The sequence below is a fragment of the Budorcas taxicolor genome, chromosome 13 (assembly GCF_023091745.1).
Source record: "Budorcas taxicolor isolate Tak-1 chromosome 13, Takin1.1, whole genome shotgun sequence".
Lineage (NCBI taxonomy): Eukaryota > Metazoa > Chordata > Mammalia > Artiodactyla > Bovidae > Budorcas > Budorcas taxicolor.
Window position 1 is genome coordinate 40,372,484 of NC_068922.1, and position 25,614 is coordinate 40,398,097.

At 44.9% G+C, this 25,614-nt stretch overlaps 1 protein-coding gene across 2 annotated transcripts in view; it reads left to right on the forward strand.

Moving 5' to 3' along the window:
- The window catches only part of KIZ (kizuna centrosomal protein), an 87,909-nt gene that overhangs the window by 55,925 nt on the left and 6,370 nt on the right, over window positions 1-25,614 (forward strand). For both annotated transcript variants that reach the window (XM_052651020.1, XM_052651021.1), the window contains 4 exons: window positions 7,052-7,217; window positions 8,087-8,146; window positions 19,230-19,334; window positions 21,211-21,307. In XM_052651020.1, the coding sequence (XP_052506980.1) occupies window positions 7,052-7,217; window positions 8,087-8,146; window positions 19,230-19,334; window positions 21,211-21,307 (428 nt within the window). The remainder of the gene's footprint in view (window positions 1-7,051; window positions 7,218-8,086; window positions 8,147-19,229; window positions 19,335-21,210; window positions 21,308-25,614) is intronic.

Sequence of the window (25,614 nt, forward strand, 5' to 3'; positions counted from 1 at the left end):
ATAATCCGGTTAAATATTTCTCTGTAGATAAAAAATTTTTAAGTAAGAGGTTTTCAAAATTTAAGAAAGCTCTAGTAGAAATCACTTGATTAAGAGTCTAATGAAGCTGAGAAATATTTACTTTGATCTCTTGGGTAAATGGCTAATTAAACAGCCACATGTAAATGATGTTTACCTGTGGGTCCCTCGCCGTCAGCTGGAGTCAATCCCGTCTCCTGAGTAAATACATCATTAAAGCTGCCAAAACTCGGATTATGTCCCTCCGAGACCAGATAAGATCCGCAGCACCCGCATAACCTATTAGGCAATTACATAATTGAGCTGCGTGCTTTTAAATCAGGAAAATCTGTAATTACTCTATGTGGAAAAAAAAAAAATGAGCTGGGTGCTTCATTAAAATACCAAGTGCCTTAATACTGCTTTTCTCCTAAGTGGTGCCTGCTTCCACCCAGGGAAGCGTCCACAGGCAAAGCAGCCCAGCCCACCGGTGTCATTCACAGAGCAGGTGGAATCAGCCTCGGGAGTCCCTGCCCCCTCCCTAAATGGTGACCTGGGATGCCATCCTCCTCTCTTGACTACTCGTTCACTGGCTCGTGTGAATACTTGCCCTTTCTTCTCATTGCTACTTTGATACCGTCTTCTTCCTCTCCTATAACCCACATACAGCTTCAGTGATGACACTTATACTTCCGTTTGGACACTGAACGATTACTTCTGGTGTGCAAGGTTCTTGAGGAAGGGTCAGTTAAATCTGTGTATGAGGGGAACAGCCATGCTGTCAACATCCCTGGTTTTTCATTCTCTTGCTCTTCTGTATCTGCATTAATAACACTGATTTCCATATGAAGGGTTTTTATCTTATTAAGTGTTTTCACATTCATTTTATCTCTGTACCACCCATTGCAGAAACTGTATTCTTGTAGAGCTAACATATATTTTCTTTTTCTAAAAAACATAGCAGGAAAAAAAAAACTTGAAATATTAAGGTAAACAGAAAGAAGACAAGACAACTGCCTGTTACCCAGATCTCTTATAGAACTTTGTTGACACTGAGATGTGTGGTCTTTAATATATTGACAAACATGGGTTGTGCTGTGTGTGGATGGCCTCCGTGACCTGCCCCCCACACCATGTCACAGAGGAAACCTCCTTTCACACCATCACATGCTCTCCATCCTTTCTGACAGTTGCACAGAGACCCCTGTGTGGCCCTTCCACTGTCTCTTTAACCAGGCTCCTGGTGTTGAACATTTTAAGTTGTTTTTAATTTCTTCTCTAGTGAAAAAGTTTCAAAGAATATTTGAGAGCTCATTTTTTTACTTCTCATGCTGTTTCCTGAGAATGAGTTCCTAGATGTAGATCTCTTAGGTCAGGGGGTCTGTGCATCTCCCAGGCTTCTGCTCTGCACTGCCAGAACTCACCCTGGCAGGGTCATCTCTTACCAGGAATGGATGAAAACATCAGTTCTCTGCACTGTTTATGAAACCCGATACCATCCACCTTTTTTGGACACCAAATTTATAAGTGCAGATGATAGCCAATTTTTGTGTGTGTTCATTTGACACAAATGCAGTGACAAATAGATTCAAGGGATTAGATCTTATAGGCAGAGTGCCTAAAGAACCATGAACGGAGGTTCATGATGTTGTACAAGAGGCAGTGATCATTGCCATCCCCAAGAAAAAGAAATGCAAAAAGGCAAAATGGTTGTCTGAGGATGCCTTACAAATAGCTATGAAAATAAGAAGCAAAAGGCAAAGGAGAAGAGGAAAGATATACCCATTTGAATGCAGAGTTCCAAAGAATAGCAAGGAGAGATAAGAAAGCCATCCTCAGCAATCAATCCAAAGAAATAGAGGAAAACAATAGAATGGGAAAGACTAGAGATCTCTTCAAGAAAATTAGAGATGCCAAGGGAACGTTTCATGCAAAGATGAGCACAATAAAGGACAGAAATAGTATGGACCTAACAGAAGCAGAAGATACTAAGAAGACGTGGCAAGAATACACAAAAGAACTGTACAAAAAAGATCTTCACGACCCAGATAATCACAATGGTGTGATCACCAACCTAAAGCCAGACATCCTGGAATGTAAAGTCAAGTGGGCCTTAGGACGCATTACTATGAACAAAGCTAGTGGAGGTGATGGAATTCCAGTGGAGCTATTTCAAATCCTGAAAGATGATGCTGTGAAAGTGCTGCACTCAATATGCCAGCAAATTTGGAAAACTCAGCAGTGGCCACAGGACAGGAAAAGGTCAGTTTTCATCCCAATCCCAAAGAAAGGCAATGCCAAAGAATGCTCAAACTACCACACAATTGCACTCATCTCACACGCTAGCAAAATAATGCTCAAAATTCTCCAAACCAGACTTCAACAGTACTTAAACCATGAGCTTCCAGGTGTTCAAGCTGGATTTAGAAAAGGCAGAGGAATCAGAGATCCAATTACTAACATCTGTCGGATCATTGAAAAAGCAAGAGAGTTCCAGAAAAACATCTATTTCTGCTTTATTGACTATGCCAAAGCCTTTGTGTGGATCACAACAAACTGTGGGAAATTCTTCAAGAGATTGGTATACCAAACCACCTTACCTGCCTCCTGAGAAAGCTGTATGCAGGTCAAGAAGCAACAATTAGAGCTGGACATGGAACAACAGACTGGTTCCAAATTGGGAAAGGAGTCTATCAAGGCTGTATATTGTCACCCTGCTTATTTAACTTATATGCAGAGTACATCATGAGAAATGCTGGACTGGATAAAGCACAAGCTGGCATCAAGATTGCCAGGAGAAATATCAATAACCTCAGAAATGCAGATGACACCACCTATATGGCAGAAAGCAAAGAGAAACTAAAGAGCTCATCACTCTTTAGTGATCTTTCATCAATTTGTTGATGAAAGTGAAAGAGGAGAGTAGAAAAGTTGGCTTAAAACTCAACATTCAGAAAACTAAGATCATGGCATCTGGTCCTATTTCTTCATAGCAAATAGATGGGGAAACAGTGGACACAGTGACAAATTTTATTTTGGGGGGCTCCAAAATCACTGCAGATGGTGACTGCAGCCTTGAAGTTAAAAGACACTTGCTCCTTGAAAGAAAAGCTATGACCAACCTAGACAGCATATTAAAAAGCAGACACATTACTTTGCCAACACAGGTCCATCTAGTCAAGCTATGGTTTTTCCCGTAGTCATGTATGGATGTGAGAGTTGGACCAAGAAAGCTGAGTGCCAAAGAATTGATGCTTTTGAACTGGGATATTGGAGAAGACTCTTGAGAGTCCCTTGGACTGCAAGGAGATCCAACCAGTCCATCCTAAAGGAAATCAGTCCTGAATATTCATTGGAAGGACTGATGCTGAAGCTGAAACTCCAATACTTTGCTTACCTGATGCAAAGAACTGACTCCTTAGAAAAGACCCTGATGCTGGGAAAGATTGATGGTGGGAGGAGATGGGGATGACATGGTTGGATGGCATCACTGACTCAATGGACATGAGTTTGAGTAAACTCTGGGAGTTGGTGATGGACAGGGAGGCCTGGCGTGCTGTAGTCCATGAGGTCACAAAGAGTTGGACACAACTGAGCGACTGAACTGAACTGACCTTTATATTACAACTGAGATCAGACTCTTTCCCCTCCCTATTTGTTAGCCTTTTGTATTTCTTCTTTTATAATTTGCCAGTTCACATTCTTTGTTCATTTTTCTATCAGGTTAGTCATATTTTTTCTTACTGACTTTTGAGAACTCCCTATATAAATTTTTGCTGTTTGCTATAATAGTTTGAGCAGTTTCATTTTCATCTTTCACTTTTCTTAATGGTGTTTGGATACAAGCCTCTTCCATTAATATCTTCATTTATCGATTTCTGCATTTGAATATCACAATTGCTGAGTTTGGAGATATAAATTTAGAGTTAGCCTAGGTGACTCTTAGGGTTTTAGACTTAGAAAGATCTGCATTTAAACTGAACTTTGAGAAAATCCTAGAGAAATTGAGGCAATTAACTCTAGGTGTCCTGCTGAATGTAATTCATAGGATGGTTTATGTTCCATGAGATCTGAAATATGGAGATGTCTTCCTCACTCATCCTGCAGATAGTGTATACTTTGGTATTGAATTTCTAAGTGCTTTCTCCTGGCTCCTGGGAAGGTTAGAACAGTGTGGAGCTAGTTTGTTGGTATTGACTTAGGCTGCAGAGTGCTGAAAACCATGAGACAGTCTCCAGCCCCCCATCCCACTCCTCCTCACTGTCCCAGACTGGCTCCAAATGTATGAGAGGAGAAAAAGCCTTTATTGCTTAATGGATCAGATGGAACCCAAGCACGGGCCATTCATAAGCACCATCAAAAGGTCCATCTTTGTTGAATTTTTCAGATAGAAGGTCCCGCTTTGCAGAGCCCTTCAGTCCCAGGTGGCACATGCGTGGCAGCTTGCTCAGTCTCATCTGGGCTTTGGTTCCTTTGTGGGTGTGGGTGCATGTTGTCAGCGTCACTCTGCAAACTCCTTCCATCTGGGGCCTTCTTAGAAATGCACCCTTTCAAAGATCTGCAAACATCTTGAGTAGGTATCACAGGTGTTCTTCCTGATTCTGCATAAGTTGTTTTTGACTGATCTTTGAATGGACCTTCTGACCCATCCTTAGCTGAGGCTGACTTTTGTTTCTGTCCCAACTTGGCATGATTCCATGCCTGTGAGGGCCTTATCTTGTGAATTCCTCTGCAGATGACCCACTGGGCAGATCTGCCCTCTCTGTTGGCCTCATGGTCCAGCAGAGTCAGATCAACCATTCTCATGCTGTGATTTGACCATCCATCAAAACCCATATAGATATAAAGTAGTTATCTCTGAAGAGTTACCTCTAGAATTATCTTTAAGTGTTCCTATCAAAAAGCTAAGAGAAATCCCAGAGATATGAGTATTAAGTAGTAACAAAAATGGGATAAAATATACAAAATAAATGAAACCTGTAGAGTGCCCAACACTTACCATGGTAAAAATTTTTAAAAGGGCTCCAGGTAGAGATGATGGCATTGGTGGTCCTCTCACCAAGCTTACAAGGGGTTGTTAGAAAGATGTTTGTAGCTGTAATACTTTAGTCTGTGTTCTTTTGAAGCCCAGGTGGAGCCCAGGTGGAGCAGAAGAAGTTGTGTAGGAAAGGGACGTGTAAAACAGATAGCTTATGTGTCATCACCAGGGACTAGTGAGAAGTTAAGTTGTCTGAGTCACTGACCATCCAGGACAGTCTCCTCTGTTTGCACATTGCACAGTAGAAAGTGTAGGAACCCTCAACAGGCTTCTAACAACTTTATTCTTAAACCATGGGTTCAGACAGTGGCTATTGTGAAGTCACGCTAAGAAATTATCACTTATAGCTATTGTATGAGATAATACAAAGGTGCTCTAGGTGAAGTCGCTCAGTCGTGTCTGACTCTTTACGACTCCATGGACTGTAACCTACCAGGCTCCTCTGTCCATGGGATCTTCCAGTCAAGAGTACTGGAGTGGGTAGCCATTTCCTTCTCCAGGGGATCTTCCCAACCCAGGGATTGAACCCAGGTCTCCTGCATTGTAGGCAGATGCTTTACCGTCTGAGCCACCAGGTAAGTCTCATGATAATACAAATAAGAAATACATATTTGAGGCCCTGTCAGAATGTTTGGATTATTTTTAATATCAGGAAAAGGAAATTAGAGCTTTAACTACAGAGACTAGGCCAATTCTTTTCATTCATCTTCTGAAATGCTTTCCATATAGCCAGGATTATTGGGTGCACAGAGGAGGCTTCTGCTCTCTACAGGAGCAGATTCAATTAGATCAGGATGGGTGGAGATCTCAAAATGAGGGGAAAGCCAAAGGCAAGCACCTTGCTGGGATGTCCAGGCCAATAACAGTGGCCTTGGCCAAACTCACCAGGCAGTCGTTGAGGTTCCGCCTCAGTGATTCTCCCTGTCAAAGCTTCATATCCTTTCACGATGACAAGCAAAGAGTAGAATCTTCCCCTGTGTTCACCTGACACTAACATTGTTACCACTTGGCGATTGGATAGAAGATGGCCGGAGAGACTGTGCCCAGCTCCCCCTTGACATCCACTTGCAGGGCCTCAGGTCCATTCCCCACACAGTAGGTTTACTGCTGCCATCATGTCCCAGGGAGAGGCCGGCACTGCTAAGCAGTCTTCCACTCCAAATGGAGGAGAGAGAGACACGTGCCTTGGCAGCCAGACGGTGACATTGTGTTGGTTGTTCAGCTCTGGTCACCAGTGTATTTTTAATTCTTGAGGGAATGCTGACCCAGACGTGAAGTGTCACAGGTGTTAACCTATCCTATAAATTGCCACATTTTCTCTACATCTCACATTGGCTGTGATCAGATCTCCACCCACCTCCCTGCCCGGGACACTTGGGGTGACACAGGTAAGCCCGTTCCGTGCCTGGAGGAAGCAGACAGGCTGTGTGGCCGCTGAGTTTCCTGAGCTCCTTGGCCAACTTGGAGGCAAAGTGCAGTGTCCATACCCTTGACTGAAGGTTATCGTTTCCAGAGAGGTCAGGTCTCTCTTTGCTTCAGTGTACCCTCCTCAGCCCCCAAGTCCTTCCACAATCCTCCTTTTGGGGAAAGTTTGGGGGTCATTTGAAGAATGAGAATACTGTAAGGTCACATTTTTCCAAATCTCCTCAATCCAAACCAACTCTGTCTCACATGCCTGAAAGACAGAATTCAGGCCATGAGAATGGATCTGGGATGTACCACCTGGGTTTAACAGAGTTAGTCACGACTCACACACATCCTTCCCAAGTAAAAAGACACCACACTACAGTCCACAGAAAACATCTCCTTGTGAGTATAAATTATCGTGAAGAATTAAATTATGCTGGAAAATAGCCTAGTGTTACTTTATCTTGAAGACATTTTCATGTAGGTTAAATGTCAGGCGACAAATCTCAAGTAAAGCTTGATGTAAAATAATATTTGAAGGCTGATCTCTGAGACCAAGCGGAGTGTGACCACAGTTTAATTTTTTGTGCTTTCTTTTAAACCCTATAGCCAACCGCGTTATTGAAAAAAGATCTCGTAGAAGAGCATGACAACAGGTCGGCTGTTCACAGCAGCAAGTCATCCTGCAGTTTGCCATCTACTCCTAGTGACGAAAGTGGAATAAGGAATGAAAAACCCATTCTGTGGCCCAAAGGCGTTACTACAGTGGAACAAGGTAGCTATTGTTAAGGGTTTGTCCACAGCAGAGCTGCATTCAGAATCAGTGTGCCCCCCTCTTTCTCAAAGTGTGCCCATAAAATAAAGCTGCTAAGCAATGCCTGTGATTCAGCATGCGTGATACATTACTCGTTTTATACCACCTTCCACTTCAGGAAAACACCTGAAGTCTGAGAAGAATGGGAAACATAATTGTAGGTCTTCAGCTCTGCTGAATTTCCAATAAAATTAGTTTTTATAAAGCTATGAGTTATTAACAGAATTAACAGCTGACACTAGGTACTTTTTTGATCATCCCACAAAGATGGAGATGATTCCATTAAAATGAATTCCATGAAGTACTGTGAAGTTTTTTATATCACTTAATAGAATTTACTCATAATTAATATTCTTTTAAATTATAATACAGCCTTATACAAGTCTAAACAAATGATTAAGAATCAATGAATTTATGACCCCCCCCCCAAATTTTATTACCAATTTTTAGTCTCTAGAAATGGTGATTATTTTAGTGTTACTGGTAAGATGTGCCAGGAAACCACTGTCAGCTGTCCGGGACGTGAGCTGCCCGGGATGAGGTCAGAAGTCCATGTGCTAGACCTGAGGCCCACGTATGTTAAGCAAGCCCCACCCAAATATGATCAATGTCAGGCTAAACTATTTTTATGAAAGCAGATTAGAGACACCTTAGCTTTTGAATAGGCTTTCTTCTAGGTACAGTGTATTTCAGACAAGAAACAAACTAACCAAAAAGAGAAGGTAAGGAGCAGTGCAGTTAAAAGGAATGGCAACTAAAAAACCAAACAAAGGCCAGTCCATCAGTATAACCTTGAAATACATTGTTATTATCACTTGTTCCATTTTTAGAAGACAAGAGCAGAGAAGAGAGCACAGAAGAAAGTGTGGCAGCGAGCATGCCCATCACAGGTAAGTTCACGGCTGCCTGAGGACCTGGGATTCTACTTTCTTCTGTAACCAGAACAGTTTAGGTTAGTGTTTGCGGACTCCTCCAAGAGCAGGCAGATTCAGTGACCATGTGCTGGAGCAGGAGCTCCAACCTGCGAGTGTGGTGAGCTTAGGTTAATACAAACGGAGGTGGAAAATACTCAGGTCTGCTGAGTCCTTCAGAATTGTTGCACATTTATACTTGCGAGCGTCCCACCCCCATGAGCCTTTCAGTGCCTGCCTCTGTGTGTAAAGGCCAGTCCCCATGGGGACACCAGTCATTATATGGCCAACTACAGATGTGTCTGATTTCCTCTATTCTTTCCTGTAATAATTGACTATATCATTATTTTTTTTAAAAAAGCAGGAAAAAAAGTGCCAGACAGGAAGCTACTTGTGTCTCAGTTACAAAGCCCATCTGATCAATTACAACTTTTAGCAGTAAGGTTTCCTTAAGATCTGTTAAGGTTTCTGCACGTATTCGGCTTATTTAGATGAAATCTGAATGTCATTACTTTTTTTAGTTTCAGAATATCAACAGCAGCAATTAGTATTCTGATCAGAATTCTGTTTGTCATACATCTAAATTTACTAGTACCTTATTTTGTAAAGTGGTGTGCTACTTCATTATAAATTCAAAGGTCTGACTTTAAATATTTATACAAGTAAATACACCATTGCACCGAGGTACTGAGGCATGCATCTGCATATGAGTTAGTTTTGTTGTTTATCAGCAAAGAGAACAGTTTCTTTTATGGCAGTACGATTCATGGTCTGATGATGAATTCTGAACCCATGTGTCTGCAATGAACTCCGATTTTGAAAAAGGAGTTTATAGTGGAGCAGTTATTGTATATGTTCTGCATCAGATAATATTTCACTCCAAAATACAGAGGTTTTCTTTTCCTTGAAATGTTTTCCCAGTGATATGTTTATTGGATTTTTATTCTTCATTTTAAGAAAACTCTGATAGAGTTCCCTGTTTGTTTTTTTATTAGTAGAATTAATAAAAGTGTAGATGTTCCCAAACTACAGACATCCAGAAGGTCAGTATCTGCCTTTGAGTGCAGGATATCTAACGACCTCTGAATTTGCTTCAGTTCGAATCACAAGTTCCTGTTGGGGAACCAGGAAGTCCCCTTGTCTCCTGTCGATCCCTGTTTGCTCAGCACTCTTTGCAGACGCCCCTTGTGATGAGTCGGTATCCCCGCATTAGTACAGGTGTGATTTCCCCAGAGGACTCTTTAACTGAGGGCGAGCTGGCGCACGACATACCGTGTCAGGTGTGCAGCGTGATGAGTCACTGTGCGTAGACACTGCAGGATGTTGGGCAGAGTCAGCCTCACTAGTGTCCGTCACCACATGCAGTTACAGGTTTTCTTTCTTTTACTAGAACTTTTAAGGTTTCCTCTCTCAGCAGTGTTTAGGTACACAGTCCTGAGGCGTTAACTATAGTCACCTCACTGTGCATTCGATCCCCGGGACTTATTGATTTTATAACCAGAAGTCTTCGCCCTTTCACCCCATCACCCGTGTCACTCACCCCCACCCCTGGAACTTCCAGTGTGTCCTCTGTATATCTCAGAATTTCCTAATAAGAGAGGAGATAGTTAAGTATCAGTGTTTCAAATCTTTCTTCTCTTCACGCAAGAAGAGGTGTGATGTGCCTCAAAGTAGGTTATTTGCCATGAAGATTTTTTTTTAATTAAATTATAACTCCAACAATCTGTCATTGATCTGTCAGTAGTTGGCAGCTAAAAAAAAAAAAAAAAAAGCTTTGTGCCTATTATAGGCCAAAGAAGTAGACATAAAATAACCTGGAAAATGTGAAAAAGCTGTCTGAAGCATCTTCTTAGTGGGGACCTTGTGGTTCTGCCCCAGCAACCACACCCCCCTCCTCGGCACCTCCCCTCACATGCCTGCCGGAGGCCTTGGGCACCTCAGCTCTGCTCTGCTGTGATTGTATCTATCGTTACAGCTACTTTGATCTCTGAGTTCTTGATCTTGATCTCTTCATTAATGTTTGTGTCTTGCCATGATTATTTGGAGATTTGGCCTTTGGTAAAGTAAGGCATTGGAAGGACTGATAGTGAAGCTGAAGCTCCAGTACTTTGGCCACCTGATGCAAAGAGCCAACTCACTGAAAAAGACCCTAGTGCTTGGAAAGATTGAAGGCAAAAGGAGAAGGGGCTGACAGTGGTTGAGATGGTTAGATGACATTACCAGCACAATGGACATGAACTTGGGCAAACTCTGGGAGATAGTGAGGGACAGGGAGGCCTGGCGTGCTGCAATCCACGGAGTCACAAAGAGTCAGACTGAGCAGCAACAAAGTAAGGCAGGTGTATGAATTAAGACAGAAGCCTCCCCTTTTGTAATAGTTCTGTTGAGGCTTCCCCATCTGTACAGGCTGCAGTCCTTCTAGAATATTCCAAAGAAAAGGAACATTTTCAAGGCTGCCCTCGGAGGGTTAAGAAAATGTGATAGTCTTTGGCATCAGCCATTGCTGTCAGCCAGCTCTTTACTTCCTGCTCTGTTTCTTCACCCTCTGAGCCTCTGACCTGGGAAAGCAGACCTCTTGCCCAGCCAGATGATGTGTAAGATGAGGTCAGGAGCGTGAAGGCGCTAAGCCTTTACTGGACACGCAGCCCACGTCAGCTGTGGTTTACGTCGATGATCTTTGTGTGCATCTTATGTTGGTCTTCCGCACCGGCCCCACTGGCCGTAGCATTTTCATCCCTGTACCTCTAGTTAAAAGGAATCTCACACGTGAAACCCAGAGGGGAGAAGTGGGAGGGCTGGGGCAGTGCCACAGAGGGAGTAACCCTGAGATGGTCCCAGAAGGAGTAACCCTGAGATGGTCCCAGAGGGATGCCGGGCACCTCCAGCCTGGGAGCCTGACAGCAGCTCGCTTTCCTGGAGATATGGTAGCTACTTGTGACCGCCCAGCCCTGCGCTGCCACGGGTCCTCATGGACAGCATCTCCCACTGAATCCATTTCTGCCAGAAGTTTCCACATCAGAAGGCAAATGAAGATTTGAATCCAAAGGACATTACCTCATCAGAAAGGAATCTTGAAGAGAACTTCACGGACTTTGGGAACTTCTCATATTCATGAAGAAACCCTCCAAGAAGAGGCCCAAACGGCAGCTGCAAGGGCTCCCGGCGACCTCTCTGGCGAGGTCCCCATGTCCCCGTATGGTATGTGGTGGGTGCCTCGTGGTGGAGCTCCCCTGGGGAGCTAGGAGCTGGTGCAGAGCTGCACCCAGAGAACACAGACCCTCGGCTGCTCGCACAGCACAGGCACCTGCTGAGGACTTGGAAGAGACATCCATCCTTGAACCACGAGCAAGAGCGAACCTTTGATCTGTTTGCTAACACAGTCCACCCTTTTATTAGTCTAGTTGTTCACCTTAAAGATTCTAGGTCGAAATCAAAGGTTAAGGGGATTATCTATGACTGTGTGGGTTTCTGTATACAAGAATAGTATATAATCGGCATATATGTCACACCTCTACTTCAGCTGAATCCAGGGATGGCCAGAGACAGCCAGAGACTGGGTCCTCACCCTCCTAAGCCTCCAACATCTCTAACCGTCATAGCAACCCTGCAGGAACACAGACAGTTCTCCAGATGGCCCAGCAAACTTGGAAAGATTGAGAGCCCTTTTCAGGGCCACATAGCTAGAGTGTCAGGTCTTGAATCACACTCAAACTTCAGTATTTAAGCCCCAAAGTCCTTCCATCCCACCAGCCAGCCTCTCTTGTTGTATGAGAGGCACCTGCCTCAGGGCATCTGGATCAGTTAAATACCAGCTTGTAACTTAACAAAAGATGAGCCCTGAAAGGATGCTCTTGAGAGCGATGAAGAAGAAAGCCTGGAGAGGTGGGCAACTTGCAAGGATTTCTGAGTGCAGAGAGTCCAGGGGTGGCCCTTGTAAAGTGGGGTGAGCCTGTACCCCTAGGTGAGCCTGAGATCACAAGAGGTACAGGACCACCAGGTCAGTATCTCCCCGGAGCACTTAGGCCAGGATTGAAGCCATGCTTGTCTAGATTAAGAAAGTCTTCCTCTGAACCACTCACACCCCCAAAGGGAAGTTTCCCCCATTGGTAATTTTATTGGTATTTATACTCAATTTACCTTGAGAATTTGGTGACATTTAATGTAGTAAATGATGCAGCTTATGCTAAGTGTCAGAGAAAACAGAGCCCCTGACACAATATCTGGGACACAGTGGACACTCATTTTGTCAAACAAATGAATGAAAATGAGAGTGTAAAGGAATTCCCTTAAGCGCTTGTTGATTCAGGCCATCACACCGTCTCTTTCCATCAGTCACTCCACCAGTACTTTTCCCACCCACGTGCCCATCCTGGCAAAACTCATCTCCTTAAGCTCCATGTGAAAAGGGCTCTCAGCTTTTATCTCAAGAGGATTAAGCCTCTAAGAATGTCCATTCAGCCTCTCATTGTTTTGACACCAATTCTCTTGGTCAAGCTGTGTTGAAAGTGGTTGCCTGACTGTGCCATTTCTCACTGATATTCTTTGGCAAGCTGAAATATTCCAGGTCAGACTGTGGTCCATCCGTTTAGAAGCTCTGTGGGAGGTCAGCCTAGGTTTGAAGGGTGCTGTCAGACTCTGGGCAGGGCTTCCCCAAACATTGCTCGAGCTTTACCACAGAGTGGGAGAAGGCTGGGAATGGACGATGGCCACATCGTCACAGGAAACTGGATCTCTCCTGGGAGAGAAAACTGCAGTGACGACAGGACTGCGAAGGCGAATGGCAAAGCGCTTGCACTCCGGGGTCTCTCTTGAGTCTGCACCACACCTGTTCTGTTCTGGAGATGCCCAGTCAGGTCCGGATGCCGTGCCCGGGGCAGCCAGGAAAGCAGTCTGCTGCTGGGTTGGCCCTGGCCCTGCCCAGGTGGCCCCATGTCTGTGGTAGGAATCAGGCTACCATGGCTTCACCCTGGGACCTGCTGCTCATGAAAGCAGAGAACTCCTCACTCCGGATGCTGCATGCTGCAGCACCTGTTTACTGTGGCTGTGGAGGAATGGAGGGCACCTTCCGGTAGAGCTCCTAAGCGGATATGTTCCCAAGAATGAACTCAGAAGTGCCTAAGAAATTCTGCTCAGAGGCTGCCCAGCAGAATCCCACGTGGCCCTTTAAAACCGACCCGTGCACCAGCCACATCCTGAACTGGGTACCCCAGGACCTCCAGGTGTGAGCCCAGGCGTCAGTCTGTGTATGTAACACACCAGGCAACTCCCTAAGCCTGAGAATCATGGAGTAGGGAGCCTCAGAGCTGAACCCTCCTTGTAGGTTATCCTGTGAACCACACTTCTTTTATGCAAGGGACCCCAGTGGAAAGAGGGGGAGGTCAGGCTCTAGATGCTTCGATGCAGTCAGGGCTCAGGGAGGGTGTGACTTTCCAAAGGCTCCTGTGACAAAGCATCACAGACTGAGAACCACAGACCTGTTTGCTCTCACAGCTGCGGATGCTAGAAGTCCAAAATCAAAGTGGCAGCAGTGCCCTGTGAAGGCGCCAGGAGCATCCTTCCAGGCCTGCTGCAGCCTCAGGTCTGTGATAGCATAACCCCAGTCTCTGCCTCCAGCCTTGTGTCACTGCCGTCTCTGTGTCTGGGCTTCTGTGTCCTCTTCTAGCAGGATAGCAGTCAGCAGAGTCAGTGCCCAGAGTGAATCCAGGATGAGTTCATCTTGAGATACTTCACCAAGTGCATCTGCACAGATGCTGTTCACAGAGCAGGTCCTATTCTGAGGTACTGGGTGGACATGAATTTGGGAGAAGCACTATTCAACCTGGCAGGGGAGGGGAGGAATTTCATCCTAGTTTACGTTGTCGCCTCTTGTTTATCTCCTACGTGATTGCTCCTGGCCCAACTCTAAATGATGATAATGCTGATATTATAATATCATGGTATTATGATAATAAAGAGTCTTCATTCCGACTCTTCTCATCTTATAAATCACTGAGTGCAAATGACTAAAAATACTGTTTTTAAGGACTATTAATTATGCCAGTAAGATATAACTTCCTGATCAAAATGACTCAAAAGTTAAATATTCCATGACCTCAAGAGTTGAAAATTCACCTCCCGTGACTGAGCAGTGTTACATGGCTGGCACTGTGATTATGAATTATCGTGTGAAATAGCATCAGCAAAACGGTTTCAGTTCGGTTTTTAAACATTCACTAAAGGTCAGTTACCAGCCTGGCACTTATTTTCAGGTGTAACCATTGAATTGTCCCATAGAAATTCAGGATGTGATGGAAACACCTCTTTTCTGAAGCATCTCCAGGCAACTGGTTGAAAGAAGGAGCTTTTCCCTTCTCTGAGCATCAGCCATCTCGTGCGAGAACAGAGAACCTCGGGTTGAGAGGTGCCCTGGCCCAGGACTACTGGCGGCGTGGCAGTCTACATATGACAAGTGGTTTTGGTTATGGAGCCAACCTGTGTACCTTACATTCACATAGACAGGTGGTGGTTTGTTGTTGTTTTTTTTAAAATCTCTAAATATAGGTGAGTTTTCTGTATTTTCAGAATTGTGAAAGCACCCTTATCCTAGTATTTTCTTGTTTTAATTTGAGATTACTGGACAAGTGATTTCTGGGTTTTCAGTAGTAATGTTTACCTTTAGAATTAATTTTAGCATTCCATCCCACAATTTTTATCTTATTTAGGAAAAACAGCTGGGTTTGCTGCATCTAGCGCAATGTGAAGGAAAAGTCGGCCTGGATGCAGAAACACACGAAAAGCAACAGCGCTGGGAAACCCAGAGACATAAAATATTTTTTGAATTTAAGTTTAGAATTTCTGCATGCTTCCTGCAGGAATCGCAATTATGCTCCCTGGCTCAGAGATGCCCGGTTCTTTCTCACGAAAAGCAACAGCGCTGGGAAACCCAGAGACATAAAATATTTTTTGAATTTAAGTTTAGAATTTCTGCATGCTTCCTGCAGGAATCGCAATTATGCTCCCTGGCTCAGAGATGCCCGGTTCTTTCTCAGTTCAAGGTCGCTTTTCTCGCTGCGCTAATAGCATTATTCACATCTCCTTTTGTTATTCCCTCTCTGGACCCAGCTCTTTCTTCACCAGGGATTTCCTCGAAAGCCAGGATGACCCTATGCCTTGGAGACACCCCTCAGAGGCTGGGGGACCAAGTGTTTATCTGGCTCTTGTAATGGGTTGTTAAAAGCACTTGTTCATCAGATATTTTCTTTTTCTTTTTATTTGTAGATTTAAAAGTATTTTAGCAGGTGTACATTTGCATATAAAAGAGAACGAAAGATAAGAAGTTGGGGCTTTTTCTCTCTTCCTCAGCGCCATCTCTCTCCTACCTCCCTTTATTCAGCACATTTTCATTTTCTTTCTTGGTTCCCATTTTCTGGACACAAAATGAATATCAAAAAGAAAAAAGAAAACAATCTCAGGGATCCTTCACCACTTTGCAAGAAGATAGATGATTGGGTTCAGCCAGCTTGTGTGACCAAGTAGGGAAAAATAATATTTATCTCGTTGTGTCATCAGCCTGGAATTGATAGCCAGGGATAGATATTAACTCCCTGGGCCTCTTGCCTTATTTTGTATTTTAAGCTGCAATATTTTCTACTTTTGAAACTCCCCATCTCAGCACAACTCTGAGTATGTGAGACAAGCCTGACTGAGCGATTCGGAGCTGCAAGCTTGTGCATGCGTGTATGCTATTTCTGTGTGCATCCGAGCATCATTGTGTTCTTAGAAATAGTTGTTTTATCTAACTGTTTGCACTACTCAATATTTTTTGAGAGTTTGATATTACTGACGGGGAGGAGAATCTCTCTGGAGTTGGGAGTCACAGGCTACAAAGTGACTCCTTAAGGGGCCACCCAGTCCTCAAATTTGTAGACTTACAAATTTGTAAGTGCAGTGGTGAAGACTCAGGTCTCAGGTCTTTGCACTTTAAAAAGGTACAAAGGACCCTCGTCCCGACCTTATTCATAACAGGCCAGCTGGAACCTCCAGCTTTGTTCCCTTCCCTGCGTCTGCTCACTCATTTATTTAATAACTGAATATGCATGGCTGCAGTGTGCAGCCTTCAACTGATTGATTCTTCACTGCCTTCTTCCAGAAAAACCTTGACTTGGATTGCCACAAATTCAAGTCTGTAGCTTTGCCTTATGATGTTGAAATCCTGGCCAAGTCTTCTAGGCTCTTCCAGAAGAGGGTCTGGATTGTTTGAGCACCCCTAGCAAAAATTGTCCTCTTGCGTCCAAGGATTCTGAAATATGGTTTGTTTGATACGGATAGCTCCTTCGACATCCCCAGGGGACTGCTGCGGCCTCCCTGCTGCTGGGTCCTTCAGCGGGAAAAGCTGGCCCTGACATCCAGCTTGTGTCCCATGGCTGAGCTTTGTCTCTAGGGGTGCTTGTGCCTCATTCAGTGAACACAAGAAACTTTCTCCCTGCCCTCTGGTTTCAGAGTTGCAGGTATGTTCTGAGTGGCCTGGGCAGTATTTTAATTTTCTTAGGGCAGAAATCTGGCAAGACTAGGCCCATTTTCTCACCTGGCAGCTGTTGGCTGTGGCCACAAGACAGCTGTCCGCCCCCCCAAGACAGGACGCAAACCCTCTCCTGTCCCCTTGCTGCCCCACAGCCACAGGACCCAACCTCCCTCCCCCGTTGTCTGGCCAGAGTTACATGTGTGGTCCTGCCTGGCCCCTGAGAATCTGCACATATACCCTGCCCCATCCTCGCTGTCTGCGGCAGAACCTGTGATCCGGGTGCTGAAACTCCTCGGCCCTTATTTCTACAGGCTGCATAGCCTTCAGCCTCTCCTGGTCATTTTTTTGTAAACCAACCCTTGATCCTGTTTTTCCTTTCTGGGTCATCTCTCAGTGCTTGGTCTGCTGTTTTGTGCTGCTCTTCTGACTAAAGAGTGAGGGGAGAAGGACTGGCGTCCTGAGCTCTGCTCCAGCCCCTCCTGCTGCTTTGGGGGCGCTGGTCCTGCTTTAGTTAGTGTCTGCTCCTCCAGTGAGTGCAGCTAATCCTTTCACATTTAAACTTACCTCTGCCCTGAAACCATTAACCGAAGCTTTCACCAGAGGTAAGGGCAGGCGATGCCCCCAGAGGCCCTCAGCTAGCTTTGCCAACCCCATATTACTCAGGTCTGGGCCTCCACATCCCAGATAAAAACTGTCCCAGGGGCCACCGGTGTCTCTGCTCAGAGAAGGACCCCAGGAGATCTAAGGATCAAATGCCAATGAGGAGCTGGGTTAGGAAGGAGGCAGGCTCAGGCTGAATGGGTGAGAGACGTTAGCTTTCTCCCTCCAAACCGCTGCATGTGGACAGCGGACACAGCTCAGGGAGAGATTCTGGAGTCCTCCGCGTAGGACAGGCAGCAAGCACCCGAGGGAGGTGTGGGGCGTGTGACCATGGCCCCTGATTTCCAGGCGCTAGGATGGTCCCTGGACCGAGGCAGCTCACTGCCCAGCCCTCCCTCCCAGGCTCAGATGAGCGAGGAGATCCATTCCGTCTCATATTCGGACAAAACGCTTAATCCCCACCCCACCCGCCAGCCTGAAATCACCTCACAACGAGTAACGTGAAGTTTTGCACAAAAATTCTCTCTGGAAAATAAATAACATGTGTTCCTGATTTCTGAGAAACCTAAGAGCCGGCTCTCTGGAGTGAAATGATTCCCTTCAGATGGTAGACAGACGAGCCCAACTTCCAGCTCCAGCCACCAGGGGCCTTTGTTCACCCAGAGGCTGCTCTCTTCTCTTTCTTCCTTTTTCTTTCTTTCTCTTTAAAAAAAATTCTTTCCATCTTTGCTTTCTTTTCCTTGCCCAAATAAGTTTAAATGAATGCAGAAATAGCATATGGTCATTAAAGTCTGGACTTGTATCACAAAAGCTGAAAAACTTTGGTTGATCTTCATAACAGCATGTTCATCTCGTTTACAGTGATTCTTTACCTGTTCAGAATTAAGACACCCCACCTTTGACTTCGTTAACACCTTACCCGTGCCTGATGTTGCCTTGCAGGGACTCTGAAGTGACAAGAATGTTAGAATCAATCAGAGTATTATGATGTGCTCCTGTCCAAGTCGCCCTGGGACAATGGGCCAGGCCACTTCTACACACACACACACACACACTACACACACACACAACTGGGACAATGGGCCAGGCCACTTCTACACACACACACACACACACTACACACACACACACACACACACACACACACACACTTACTTTCCCCTCCTGCATGTGCCACATCTGGTGTTTCCCTTTAGTAAAGTTTTCAGAATACTAGTTCCAGTATGCACTGATTTAACAACCCAGCAATGTTTTTATTTTTTTAAAAGTTTCCTTAGAATTTATTATTTTCAAAATAAAATCCCTGATCTGTACTTTTTAAAATTAGATAACATTTACTACTACAAAATAGGATGTTCATTTTAAATGCTTATTTTTTATCTCGAGTGATTCTGAGTAGGTAAGTTATGTTTTTTCTCCTTTTGGTAGTTTTTAACCAGTAACAAGGGCCTCGTGGTTCAGCTCTTAAACTGAACCAGGAGGAGCAGGAATGCAGCCAATGGCCAGCCCCGTAGTTTGTGGCCCTGTGGGGGCATGGCCTCGGGGGCCGCTTTGCAGTGTCACTGCTGAGACTCTAAGTCTCCTTTCTCCACTTCACCCACGATGCCTTGCGACCTGAGGCAGCGGGAAAGTCTGCATCACGCAGGTCCTTCACGGGACCTCTCTGTAGTGTGCTTCTCCCGGCAGTCTTCCCCACTTAGAGAAGGACCAAAGGGTCTGCGGGTGGTATCCTGTTTGTCTGTATTTTGTTGACTGTGCTTTTGGTGCTGTATCCAAGAAATCACTGCCAAATCCTGGAGCTCTTCTCCTACCTATTCTTCTCAGAGCTGAATAGTTTTAGGTCTTACATTCAAGTCTTGAATCCTTTCTGAGTTGATTTCTGTGTGTGATGTAAGGTAAGGGTCCAACTTCATTCTCGTGCCTGTGGGTGTCCTGTTATCTGCGCCTTTTTCTCACCTGTAGAAACGAAAGCCTACCAGAGGCTGAAGCAGTCTGCTCTCCAGGGCAGCGCACACCAGGCCGGAGATGGATTCCGAGAGGCCACAGCCCCCACATCACAGCCGCCAGGTGAGCAAAGCGACACTGGGAGCCCCCAGCCACCGCCCGGGCTTGTGCACGGAGGGGTGTGCCCTCTCTGGAGTTTGCTTTGTAACAGGCTGTCACCACCTTAGGATGAGCCAGGGCTCCGTCCTTAACAGCAGGCGTTTGGAAGCAGCTTCCTTGCAGGATGTGTGCTGCCAACAGCCTGTGGACCCTTGGAGTCTGCCTGGCATGTCATGACAGTGCCATCAGAGACACCCCGAACTCCCTCTCTTCTTCTCACACCTTCCAGTTTGTTAACCAGCGGTGGGGTGTGTCATCCGGGCTGTCTCCCTTGTCTGAATGTTGGGGGATTTGAGCTCCTTTAAGTAAAAAGACTGAATCCCAATAAAAGCTCAGTTTTTAAGCTTAAATATAGTTCCTTCAATCCAGGATTTTTGTTTTAATTGTAGTCTTCCTTAGTTTTCTTGAAGGGAAAGACTACCCACTCCGGTATCCTGGCCTGGAGAATTCCACGGACTGTACAGTCCATGGGATCGCAAAAAGTCGGACACAACTGAGCGACTTTCTCTTTCACTTAATTTTCTTACATGACGTTATTGTATTTTTATTATTTTTCAGTGGTTTCTACTTTATTACATTTTATTTTTTAATATAAGTCACTTCAGCTCCTATTGTGAAGGTAATGGATTAATAACAGAAGGAAGCGTACTTTAACGACTTTCTAATTTTTTGGTGTAGGGGCGGGTACGTGCTGCATGGCTCATGGGATCTTAGGTCCCCGACCAGAGATCAGACCCGGGCGCTTGGTGGTGAAAGCACTGGGTCCTAACCACTGAACTGTCAGGGAATTCCCTCTAATTTTTATATAAACCAGCACGCTGGAACTTCACCTGTAAGAATGATTTCTTAGCACCACATAATTCCCAGTCCATGTTCACATTTCCCGGTTGTCCCAAGGATGTCTTTATCAAACAGACATTTTGGGGGGATTGTCAGACACGGTCCCAGGCAGTGCTAGGCATGCACGCCGATCTCAGAGCCACCCCAGATTGAATCGTGGACGTGTCACGTGTTGGTCGGTGCACCTGTCTCTACGAGAAGCCACTTTGTTCTTGTGTCTGAAAAGACCCGGTTCATTTAAGCAGGTGCAGACCGTCTAGGGGCTGAACATGGACACTTTGTTAAGAGAACCACTTTGCCTCAGAGGTTATGAGCAGACACACAGGTTACAGGTTAGGAAAACAGCACACGCCTTTTGAGGAGGTGCTCATGCACCCTGTAGCCATGATCTTAGGTGACTGCCAGACTCAAGACTGGTAGCAGAAGCATCCAAGGCTGAGGGCACCCAGGAGGCAGAGGTCAGGGATCACCCCGGCCAGCTCCAGGGAAAGGGCTGGGCAGTATGTGTTCCCCATCAGCCTTTTCAGGCTAGTTAAGGAGTGGCCTCAGTGGTTCTCAGTGGAGGTTTATTCTCCTCTAGTGAAGGGTCTGGCAGAAGGGCTTAAAGGTCGGTGGGCAGGCACTGTCATCTAGAATACCAGTTAAGGCACGAGACTGGTTCCCAGCTATCGCTGTCTCAGTGATCTGTCGCTGCCCAAGTGTTACAACAACACGAGTCGTCCAGAGGTTAGGGCCGCCGTGGGGACTCAGCTCGCGTGTGCCTTGTGGCCATTTCAAATGGTGCTGTTGGAGTGACTTCACTTTCTACTCACTCTTTGTCAGTATCACAGGAAACCACCTGCGATAGCAGGTTATCAGAGGAACTCCTTCCCTGTCATTCCCCCCGCCTTGCCTCCTGTGAACAGCTCTTTCTCTGTTGACGTTTGTTTAACAGGTTAGGGCTTCTTCATCTCCCGCGGCGGCCACACTCACTCTCCACGTTTGTGCTTGCTCCTCTCAGGTTTGAAAACCGGCAGCGGGACATTCAAGACAAAGACAACTCACAAAATCGCTTCGGAAGCGAGTTTTTCATCCAACGAAGGGAGTCCTTTGTCAAGGTAAAGTCGTGGAGCCTTTCTGAATTGTGCCAGCAAGACGAGAAATGGCACTCCGCCCAGGGTGAAACTCTTGCTGCACATGATTTTGTTGGGTGACTTGATGGAACATTATGGTTTGGGTTTTGTTTATCTGAAGTGACAGTTGAAACTTTAGTCTACCTTTGAAAATATTTGCCCCAGAGCCAAGTATTGTTTTGCAGCTGTTGTTTCCTTGGTTTAAGACTCTATTGACACCTCAGTGAACCACAAATTAGCGTCTACAGCTGCTCGCAGTAGGGCTGCTTAGAAACCACACAATGGAGGGTGTCGGGAGAGGGCAGAGAGAGAACGCAGGGCCTTAAAAGAAATAAAGTGGCCTGTTTCTTCTTTCAGAGACAGCGGGTATATATACAAGCAATTGCTGGATATTTGTTTTTGTATTCCTCTTTTTTTTTACCAAGTATTTGGGCTGGACTGTTATTTCCTGTTCTCATATTTTCTTGCTTATTTTCAAACATGAAAATTTATCTTTTTACATTTTTTAAAATGTAGTTTAAAACTGTAAGTTTTTGGAGCAGTGATAAGCAAGTTGTGTGTTAGATTTGCAATCACATAAAATACTGATTGTGCAATGGCATTGAGTCACCGAGGAAAAGTTTATGGGTGGGAGTAGAAGCAGTTGTCTGATGACATACCTGCCTTTTTGCTTTGAGCTAAATGTCGTTTAAAACAACACACAGTTGCCTTTGCAACAACATTTCCCCTTAAAAGATGTCCTATAGATGATTACGTCACATTTGAAATAATTACTTGCCCTAGTGAAATTTTAAAACAGAAACTTTACATTTCTGATGTTCCATAAGATTAACTTGTTTAGAAATGTAGTATTTGTACAGTGAAAAAAAAATTCATTTTCATTTATGTTTTGAAAACTCTACAGTATTTTTAGGACCTGGAATATATTTAAATGAGGTTGATTTTCTGAAATTAAGTTCTTGATTTTAGAAACTTGATATGTTCAATTTTAGGGAATCACTCTTAATTTTTAAAAACTATTATTTTTAATACCTGTATTTTTATCTATGTTTCTGAAGGAAGTGAGAGATAATGAATTATAGATAAGAAGAGTTTTAAAGTATATTTTTATGATTTTACTGTAAATTCAAGTTCTAGGTCTCCTGAAAGGAATTTTAAAAGATAATAAATTCTACAGGCAATTTTTAAGGATTAATGTCACCATTTGGCTTAGTAATACATCCTTTTAGTTTCTAAAGATTGTTAGAAGTGTTTGTTTTAGAGGTCCTAAGAAAAAACAATTCTTCTTAAATTTTTCTTATATATTCCCCACTTTGGGCAATGTTTCAACACATTCAGAAAGCAGTCAGATTCTGTAGAACATTTTCTCAGTCTGATCATGTGACATTTCATAGCTCACATCAGTATTTCATTATAAAATCAAACTTCTTTTCCCTTCAGTTTGAGGCAGGGGCCTTTTGTTATTACTGTCATTTCTGCATGAAATTTATTTCCTAAGTTACAAGTAACCACATCATCCCCTTTAAGGAGGAAAAAACAAAAAAGAGCCCTTCAAGGAATGCTTGGTTCTCCACACTTGATACTAATCCAGTGATGAAAGTTCTGGACTTGAAGTGTGTTGGTTTGGCTCACTGTTGGTCACAGTTGGTTTCTTGTGCTGGGTTTGGTGTTCATATGCCTCCCCAGGCTCGCTCTTTGTGCCTGGACTCACTGAAATTTCTTAGAGGCTTACATTTAAGGACCCCACTTACTGCAGTCATTCCTCGTGCTTTATTGCTTTTACAAGTGGTCTCGAAACCCAGTACTCGAGAATAAACATAACAGCGCAGTGCTGCTGTAGCACTTTTAAAAATTCTTCTTTGCTCTATTTTGTCAGTGAGCTGATGAGCAACCTCAAAAAAAAAAAAAAAAAAAGACCCTGCTGGACCTTTAAAAAAAAAATGGCTTCCTCTGATGTCCTAGAGACAATAATTATGATGTGCTAGTTAAGCCCAAACTACAGCTGAGGGATTTTACTTTAAAGCAGCGGCTTGGGCGCAAAAATGCATTTATAGCTCTTTGTCTGCACCTCATTATGTGTGGGCCTGATTCATTAAGTAATTGGTTTGCAGTTGTTTACATGAGTATTAAGGCCTTCCTTTCAGCCGCCTTTGAGAGATACATTGTGCAAATGTTGCCTGTGATGAATGCAGAATGAGGGCCAGAGGGTCCGTCCTATTGGCTAAACAGTGCTCTCTGTTGAAAAGCCAGAGAAAGGGATTGGGCGCTGCTTTGCATAGCAATGACTTTCTTAATAAGCGTTACAGATTAATACACACCAGCTATAAAAGATGCAAAGAGATACTCTTAGCACATTTATCCCTGCTCATTTCATTGTGATGGTGGTGGGGTCCCTGTGCTTTCATATTCCGTTTTCCCGAGCCACGGCTTCAGTGCCTGAGCGTAATAGAATCCGATGTTTATTGTATTATAAATCACGGGCAAGTAGGCAGATCGGCAACAGTTTATTATTAAAGATTCTTTCAGTGTAAATCTTTTCTCCCATTGTATTTGCCTGAGCAAAATCATTTTGTGGTTGAGTGGGGATGAAAGGCATAATGTGCGAAGGAGTGAGTCCTAATAGGAAGCTGTTCTCCGAGTAAAGACCACTTGTCCCCTTTTGTTCAGGGGTGCATGCCGGAGCTTCCTCTCCTCCGCAAACATTGTCTCGCCCCACCTTCCCCAGGAAGCCGTTTCCACTCTCCCGGATCCATGTATTCAACCGAAGAGAGTATTTTAACCGCCTACCACGTTAACTGCAGTTTACTGCCTGGATCTAGATAACCTTTACCGAAAGAAAAGGAAGTGTGCTTGTAACATAATTGCCTGGGGAAAAGGAAGCAGAAGTCACCCGGCCGCCCCACCCTGGCAGGGCCCGCTGTGGGTGGTTTTCAGGGCCAGCCCTGCGGCCCCGGGAGGGGCCGGTGGAGGGCGCCCAGGCTGCAGCCGTGCTCCAGTGGGGCCATCCTGGCTCTGCTTGCCTGGCCCTAGGGCCACTTCCCCTGGGACGATCTGAAGATCACAGGGAACTCGTAGTCCAGAGAAATAAACACAAGGTTTTCCTGGATGGCCTTGAGGTTCTAGGGTAAAAGCCCCGGGTCTCTGCCTTAGCAAATCTACATTCTCCTTAAATTCTACCAAAGTAGCAGCTTCCTAAAGATTCCACATGTTTCTCGTCGTAAGCCCGCCTACTTTACCCCCACCCCCACTTCGCCTTGGCCTGAAAGAACAGTCTTTGCTTGATTGGCTGAAGGGAAGGAGTGAGAAAATTGACCCCTAAAAATGGCATCTCCTGCAGGGCCCCTGGTTGACCGTCAGGGGGCGCTCAGACTTTGTCTAATTAAAGCTCTCCGCCTTCAGTAGACCTCGAAAATTTAAAATCAAGGATTCACAGTGGTTTGTTGGCACGCTGATTGGGATTTTTTTTTTCTTTGTTTCTGAATTGTCTTTTTGCCTTATATTTTTCCAGAAATATGTCTGGAGGAAAATTCTAGCTGAAGACGCTATGTGAGACATTTTAATACTGATTTTAGCCAGCAGTCAAGATCATTAGAAAGTACAGAATTCAGAGTCTAGAGACCATGTCTTCTCATAAGTCAGTTATTCTTTGCTGGCTTTTGATCAGACCCTAGAACTGCAAGGACTCTTCCCACGGTGGGGGGGGTGGGGGGGTGGGGCCTTCCTCATCGTCCCAGCACCAGAGACCAAAATCTTGGCAGGACCCTCGAAGTCTTACTGCTACACTTGATGGACGTGGCCTCAAAGCCACAGTAACTTGGGTATGTTTGTTAATGGGCTATACATACAATTTTCTTTCAAAAATATGATACTGACCATGAGGTTGAGAGTCAGTGTGTTACTAATATTAGAACCTCCCCAGCTCTGAGGAGCTCCCGGGGGCTGCACCACCCTCACTCTGCCCACCCCCCCAAGCCTGGGCCTGCCTCCCGGGACCCTGTGCTCACCTGACAGCCCTGACACCCCTTCACAAGCACAGCGCGTCATGAGCCCTGGTGTGACTTGATAAGGAATCTCTTAGGAACCCGTAGAGCTTCCCTGGTGACTCAGATGGTAAAGAATCTGCCTGCAATGTGGGAGACCCAGGTTCGATCCCTGGGTTGGGAAGATCCCCTAAGAAGGGAAAGTCTGCCCACTCCAGTGTTCTGACCTGGAGAATTCCATGGCCTGTATAGCCCGTGGGGTCGCAAAGAGTTGGACGGGACTGAGCGACTTCCACTTTCATGTTAACTATG